Genomic DNA, 8,091 nt, shown 5'->3' on the forward strand with positions numbered 1-8,091 from the left:
GCCTTGGATTTGTTTTTCTTCTGTTGGTTCTTTGAGTGTGTGATGTTTTTGGCTTTTTCCCAGTTGCTTTTGAGCCTCCAACTTACTTGATGGCTGAAAAGCCTGGGAGAGCAAATTGTGGTTCATGCTAGAAGGTTTACTTCTTAGTTATGTGAAGGGACAGTTAGGCCTTATCTGATACATTGTCGGAACTTTATGATTTAGCCTACTACCACCAGGTGGAGGCATTTTTCCAACTCTCAGATAATGCATCTGCTCCTCACATTTCAGGGTTCTGAGGTAGAGTTTGTAGTTCACCTATGTAAGTCTATGTCCACTGACGGGTCAGAGTAAGGTTATGGACTTGCAACTCATATTCAACATTTTGTTTTATTTCACTCTCAGGATCACCAGCTTCATTGATGATGAGCTGTATCCCTTGTTAGCATGCATGTTTGTTCAATTTTCGGCTTCTATGTTCCTTCCACTTGTTATTGGAGTCTGGAATTTTATCAGCTCCTACAGGAGGTCTTAGTTCCACCCCTATTTGTGAGTCCGACCACCGACATCAGCTGCTTAGTTTGTTGGTACTCAGAATAGATTCTGTCTATATCCAAGATTTCCACTGCTTAGTTGGATCACCAGCAGCGTCGGTGATTATTGTATACCTTCAGGGGATGTTTGGGCTCGGTTCCATGAATTTCTGGATGTGTTGTAACTTTAACCATGCGTCCAGGTGCTTGGGTCACAATTAGTTGTTCAGTTCACATCTTCCCCACTTTTATCCACCCAACCTATAGGGTTTCCATCTCCCACAGCTCATTGGGATTTGGAACTTAGTTCTAGGTTTATCTGAGTCTGGTTGGTCTGGGGGTAATGAGAGAGTTGGGCTAGTTTTTCAGAGTTTTTATTCCTGTCAGTTGTTGGGCCTATGCAGATAGGAAATTGGTGTCCAGTCATCGATCTTCCTTGTCTGTATCAATTATCCAAGGTTCACAAGTTACACATTCCTCAGTCTGTGTTGATTTTTTTTTACTGGGATTTGTAGATGTTGTAGTCAGCTCCTATCTGCACTTTGCCTCATTGGTAAAGTTCCACCACTTTCAGCACATGGGTTTAGCCATATCATACAAGTTTTTTTCTCATCCCCTTCATTCCATCGTACTGTGTACACACCATTCCACAGAAGACTGGTTACGACTGGCACCATCTCATCAATTGTTAGATCATCACATCCTTATTATACTTTCAGGACTGCGACATCTATTCTTGCTTCAATTCAATATGTCATCAGTGTGGGTGTTTTTCATCTCGTATCTCAGCTGGGTTCATCCGTTTCCCATCCTGCTCAGTGTTACAGAATAGGACACCACACTCTTTCTCCCATTACACAGATGTTTCTTTCTCTTCTGAGAATGTCGATATCACTTGAATCCTTCATGCCGTTGGGACAAGAACACAAGTGATCCTTTTATTGGTCTTTAAGTAATCAAGGATCATACACTATTAAGTTGGGAAACTACTATGACTTGGGTTCCTCTACTTCCACCTCATCCAGAGTTGCTGCAGGGATGGGGTGCATATACCAACAACAGGAATTCCAGAGTCTATGCACGAACGACAAGGATTCCTTGCACAATATTTTTGTCCTACTTGCTCTTCAACAGGCAAGGCCTCATGGTCTGGCCTTCTTAAGGGATAAATTGTCAGGCTTTATTCTGACTATTCCGTGGTTGTGTTTTATGTTTCTCATCAAAGAGGCATGTGGTCTAGGGCTCCTTATCTTCGAATTTTGGACCTCCTTTCTCAGAACTAGTCCAATCTTATCACTCTTCTAGCTTGTCATGTGCCACTTGATGCTTGTAGTAGAAGGTTTCAATCCAAACAGATTCTTCTCCCAACAGAATAGATGCTGCATCACAAAGTTCTGTTGGTTTGGCTTTCATTTTACAACTCTAATTGGTTTGTTGGCCTTTCATTGGATGATCCAATATCTGTCAATTTGGTCTCCAGTACCTCCTCTTTGGGCTTTGGCAGTAATTGCTTTTTGTCTGGACAGGATGGGATTATCACTCTAAACCTTCTATTTACTTCATATGTTAGCCAGGGTAAGATATATGATTTGTTCCAACCCATTGTCAGATCCTCTTGATAGTACCAGATTGACTGCTACACCCTGGTTTCTGCTTTTGCAGTCCATTCCGGTAGATCCAAGTCTTCCACTTCTTTTTAGGCTCTTGCTGTGGAGGCAGCCATGATTTGATATGGTGCATCTGGCATAGAGGTTATGCTGTCTTTCATACAGCATTGGGGTTTAATTTCTAAGGTTGAAATGTATCTGTCTCAGTTTCTGCTTAGTCCAAAAGACACTTTTATCAGCTGTAATGAAATGCATATTGGCAATGTTGTATTGAGGGGAGGTTGAATCCTTTTCAATCAGTTATGTCAACCTTAACTTGTTTTTCACTTGACTCTTTGACAGAGGTTTTTGCATCTTCCACAATTGCCATTGTTTATGGCAGCTTTATCAACTACCATTCGATTGTCACAACTACATATATGCCATCTATCCCCTGCAGGGTTATGTTTTATTGTTGCTGACCAACAGACATCACTGGTCAGAGTTATTTGCACTGTTTGTACACAGACCACTTTCCTATTCTCTCTACATTCTCAGACCAGTTCTTCATACCCAACATTCTGTCAGACGGGAAATGGGTTCAGTCCTTTTCTCTGATTCATCTGCTCACTCTTTCTCTCTATGTCCTATCAGATTTTGATCTTGGTCATGTTCAGTGAGGATCTTAAAGGTTTTGTTGCCTGCACTTATACTTTTAGAGATACTAGACAACTCTTTTTATTCTGCACTCTCTCTGAAGGTGAGGTATCTTCTGTGAGTCATGTCTAATCAGATTTCTCTTTTCTATGTCTTTAGCAGCCCGATCAAATTGCCCGCTGGAGGTTGTTATGCAGACTGGTTGTGGACCTCCCCGAATACCTTTATCTCACATTATTTGTCTGATCTGGCAGTCTTTTCATTTGACAGTTGTGCTATTATCAAGCCAATTCTGCACTGGAACCACTATTTAACTATAATTACTAATGGTTGCAACAGACTTTGTAGAAATTTGGTGTTCCATAAGACCTAGGAGCTCACCAGGTGTTATACTGTACTATGCTGGACTGCTATGAGTAAAGCTAAAGGGGATCCTGGCCATCCCTGCTGATTGTTGGATTGAATAAATCGGGTTAGTTTGCTTTTAAAAATTTAGGGAACTTGGTTCATCTATTGCACTGTTTCCAGATTATTGTTCCTCAGGACTCCCCAATGTGCATTATCTCCCAAATTCTACTAGTGGAGTTAGGGAGCTCTTACCACACCCAGTTTCCAGTCATTGGGGTGGTGGACAGAGGCTTTTCATCTAGAGTGTTAGAGTGAATTAGAAGAAAGCAAAGTTAGGAGGCCCACCTACCCAGGTCCCTGTTTTTTTTTCTTCCCCAGATGTTGATAGGAGCAGCATTAGCCTATGCAGGAGCATACTCGTAATACTGGTTCAGATTTGACACTCGGCTGTCGAGTTGAGGTGGGCATGGTCCTTCTTTTTTAACAATATCAGTTCAGTACATTGTCCATGGAAGGGGTCCACTATCTCCTCATAATTCCTAGTGTGGAGTGTTCCCATCCTGGGTCCTTGGTTGAGCACAGTTGTTCCATGTCCTCCCTATAATGCTGGTCATTTGGGGAGTGAGGATAAATGTTCATAATTCCAGACCCAATGAGGTCTTTTTTTTTGGTCGAGAATACAACATACACGTTCCTGTCATTCAGAGCCTGGGGTGTTGCCTTTTGGGCTTCTTTAGGTTTGTGTGATTAGGTGTTTCTTACCTTCTCGTTGTGATTCCGGTGGTTCAGAATGCATCACTCTATGGCTACAGGTTGGGATCCAATCACAAGTATATCTATATATATAATGTTGTGGTCCAATTGCCCTAGCCACCAAAGTGGGATATAAGGACCAAGGCCCCTTAATTCCAACCCCGAGTAACAGAACCTTGGCTGTCTGGTTGGGGCTGGCCTATAGTGATGATTACTCATGTACAATTCCACCCACGATACAGGAATGTCTATCAGAATTAACGTAACATCTGTCAGAGTTAATCTAACGTCTGTCAGAGTTAACGTAACGTCCATCAGAGTTAACGTAACATCTATCAGAGTTAACGTAACGTCTGTCAGAGTTAAAGTAACGTTTGTCAGAGTTAACGTAACATCTGTCAGAGTTAACATAATGTCTGTCAGAGTCAACATAGCTTCTTAACATGAAATTTTAACATGTTTGTTATACAAAAGAAGAATTAAATTAAAGATAATCTTCAGAAGTAATTAGTTTTCATAATTTTTTGCTTTATTGTTTTTGTTCTTGCATTAGATAGATTAAACATCATTATTTTCATGTCGCTTGTACTTGTTGTATTTGTCACAATTTAACCAGTTTTTTGGTTTGTTCAGTATTGCTGTAAGCTCTGATCTTTCTTCTTTTGTAACAGACTGGTTGGAGCGTACCTGTAGAGCTTGTCATCGGTCCTGAAGTTGGGATTAGTTATCAGACTGATGCACAGGTAACCATAACAATCAGCTGAAAGATTATATATCCATAAGTTAAATCTGTAAGATTAGAGTTAAATGTGAACTCTAATACATCATGTCTACATTTACGAAGTAGAGTACACTGTAAGATTACAGTAAAATGTGAACTGTAATGTATCATGTCTACATTTACGAAGTAGAGTACACTGTAAGATTAGAGTTAAATGTAAACTGTAATACATCATGTCTACATTTACGAAGTAGAGTACACTGTAAGATTAGAGTTCAAATGTGAACTGTAATACATCATGTCTACATTTACGAAGTAGAGTACACTGTAAGATTACAGTTAAATGTGAACTGTAATACATCATGTCTACATTTACGAAGTAGAGTACACTGTAAGATTACAGTAAAATGTGAACTGTAATGTATCATAGCCAAACTCTTGAAATAGAAAATACTCTAAGGTTACCATGTCACAGTTAAGCTTGTCGAGTAAGTGTTGCTTCAAGAGTCTTCAAACAGATTCACAGCATTTGACTTTGTGTAGTAAAACTTTGGTATAAAAAGACACTGCTGTTCAAAGGGGTAGAACAAAAAAAAACAGCATGATATTCTAAAACAATGGAACAACTGTTAATCATTTAAACCATGACCAATGATTAGTCATCTGTTGACTTGCAGCCTAATCACACAACCAACAGTTAACCAGTTACTTGTTTTGTTTCAGCCTAACCACATGGCCAGTTTCCAACATGTCCAGAGCATCCAGACTGTAATGAATGAATATGAAACGGGAAACAAGTCCGTGATCCAGCTAAAGATAGCAGGTGCACCTGAGGTATCTAATATGTGTTATAATGTGGGTGCACCCAACATACATTAAAATATGTTGTGCTGGACATATAAAAAATATATGTGTTAATGTATTAGTCTGTGGATGCTCATGAGGTACAAAACGTGTTAATTTGTTAGATTGTAGGTAAACCAGATGTATGTTAGTTTGTGGGTGGATCAGATGTATATATAAAGATACATTTTAATATGTTAGGTTTTAGGTATACCTAAGGTAAGCAAAGAGCTGCTCTAGTATGTTAGGCTATAGTTGTAACATTGAAATTAAAAAAAATATTTTTGTGTTTAAGTATTCAGTATTTTTGTAAGTACATTAGGAATATTTCAATTTTGAACTTGAGCTTGTGTTAAGAAACGACTATTAGCATATGTTGACTTATTGTTAAACTGTTTTCCAGATCTGTTAGATAAACTGGAGTACTAAAAGAGTTGTAATAGTTGTTTTTACATTAATGTTGTAGGTTTTTGAGTGTTAAACTGTAAGTGTTAAGCTACAATGCTAAGTTTTTGCTAAAATGGTAAACTGTAGACTGAGATGTAATAAAAAAATTACTTGTTTCTCAGATGTTGAGCATTTCATGCCCTTCGCTTGCCGTGGCTGAAAGTATAGCAGATTTAATAGATGGGTACTGTCGGTTGGCTCACGGCACCAAATCATCGTTTTGGAACAGGAAAGGTGAGTGATGAATTAACTCGATTTATAAGTGAGGAGATTATGTTTTCTCAAGCTTTAATCTGTCTGGATTAATAATTGTTTAAATTACCCAGATCAAAGGCAAAGTAGTGCAAAACAAGAAAGGTTACTTAGATCTAACATAGTGCTAACTATAACTGTAGAGCAGTAACTGAACGAAAACAATAAAGGTTACTTAGATCTGACATAGTGCTAACTATAACTGTAGAGCAGTCGTTTCAGTTAAAACAATAAAGGCAACTTAGATCTGACATATTGCTAACTATAACTGTAGAACAGTACCTTCAGTTAAAACAATAAAGGTTACTTAGATCTGACATATTGCTAAGCTCAACAGTAGAGCAGTCGTTTCAGTTAAAACAATAAAGGTTACTTAGATCTGGCATAGTGCTAACTATAAATGTAGAGCAGTCATTTCAGTTAAAACAATAAAGGCAACTTAGATCTGACATATTGCTAAGCTCAACAGTAGAGCAGTCGTTTCAGTTAAAACAATAAAGGTTACTTAGATCTGGCATAGTGCTAACTATAAATGTAGAGCAGTCGTTTCAGTTAAAACAATAAAGGCAACTTAGATCTGACGTATTGCTAACTATAACTGTAGAACAATATTTCAGTTAAAACAACAAAGGTTACTTAGATCTGACATAGTGCTAACTATAACTGTAGAACAGTACCTTCAGTTAAAAAATTAAGGCTACTTAGATCTGACATATTGCTAACTATAACTGTAGAACAGTACCTTCAGTTAAAACAAGAAAGACTACTTAGATTTGATATAGAACTCTGCAGATGTTTTTTTTTTATATTATTTCATTTGGGGAATTATGAAACTGTTCTAGATAATTTAAATTGTCACTAGGGTGAATTTACCTGATAAAAAAATTAACAAGGAGCTAAAAATTTTAATACCAAAATCGTTTTTTTTTATGTTCTGCTAAGATTTCTTGATCTATATATTATTTATAAAATAAAAATGTTTCAGGAACAATAAGAAATAATTTTCTAAATAAATATTTCATCTTTCAGTTTTTTTGGTTGATTTGATACCATTCAAAAGAATTTCTATCCAGTAGAATATTTTAAAATAAAATCTTGAAATAGAACAACTAAGTTCAATGAACTTCTGTGATCATTGATATTTCTATAAAAACATTTTTGTTGTATTTTATAGTTCAGAAATGAATTTGGTATTGCTTTATAATTGAATAGTTTATTTGAGTGCTTTATGTATTAATATATATATGACCAGTAGTGTAAATTTCATTTTTAAAACATGTTTTTGTTATCTAATGAGATTATTCAAATAGAATAAAGCATTTTTATCATTTTAAAAATAATTCAAACTTTTATTAAAAACTTTTGTGCTATTGATGGAACATCATAAAATCAGGAAATTTAATTTTTATCACTGCAGTTATTTAATAGTCTGAACAAACTGTTACAACTATTAGGCCTAAAATATATTAATTCTTTAAAGATATATGTGTACAATTTCTCAGAAATTGCAAGACATATTTTGTTCAAGATATTTGAAACGTGACATAACTAGAAGGAAATTCAACATCCAACAAACAAAGTTAATAAATTATTCAATACATGTTACTAGTTTTCTGTTGAAGAATTATTAAAGTATTACAAAGTATCAAACCAACAAACAAACTTAATAAATTATTCAATACATGTTACTAGTTTTCTGTGGAAGAATTATTAAAGTATTACAAAGTATCAAACCAACAAACAAACTTAATAAATTATTCAATACATGTTACTAGTTTTCTGTTGAAGAATTATTAAAGTATTACAAAGTATCAAACCAACAAACAAACTTAATAAATTATTCAATACATGTTACTAGTTTTCTGTTGAAGAATTATTAAAGTATTACAAAGTATCAAACCAACAAACAAACTTAATAAATTATTCAATACATGTTACTAGTTTTCTGTTGAAGAATTATTAAAGTATTACA

General features: G+C 36.0%; 1 protein-coding gene across 1 annotated transcript in view; it reads left to right on the plus strand.

The window, feature by feature from the left end:
• Positions 1 to 8,091, plus strand: part of LOC106473908 (focal adhesion kinase 1-like) — a gene marked incomplete at its 3' end in the record, with an annotated part of 25,408 nt that overhangs the window by 11,588 nt on the left and 5,729 nt on the right. The window contains exons 7-9 of the mRNA XM_022402314.1: positions 4,528 to 4,599; positions 5,301 to 5,411; positions 5,990 to 6,101. Coding sequence (XP_022258022.1) covers positions 4,528 to 4,599; positions 5,301 to 5,411; positions 5,990 to 6,101 — 295 coding nt within the window. The remainder of the gene's footprint in view (positions 1 to 4,527; positions 4,600 to 5,300; positions 5,412 to 5,989; positions 6,102 to 8,091) is intronic.

Source organism: Limulus polyphemus, unplaced genomic scaffold, assembly GCF_000517525.1.
Source record: "Limulus polyphemus unplaced genomic scaffold, Limulus_polyphemus-2.1.2 Scaffold6616, whole genome shotgun sequence".
Lineage (NCBI taxonomy): Eukaryota > Metazoa > Arthropoda > Merostomata > Xiphosura > Limulidae > Limulus > Limulus polyphemus.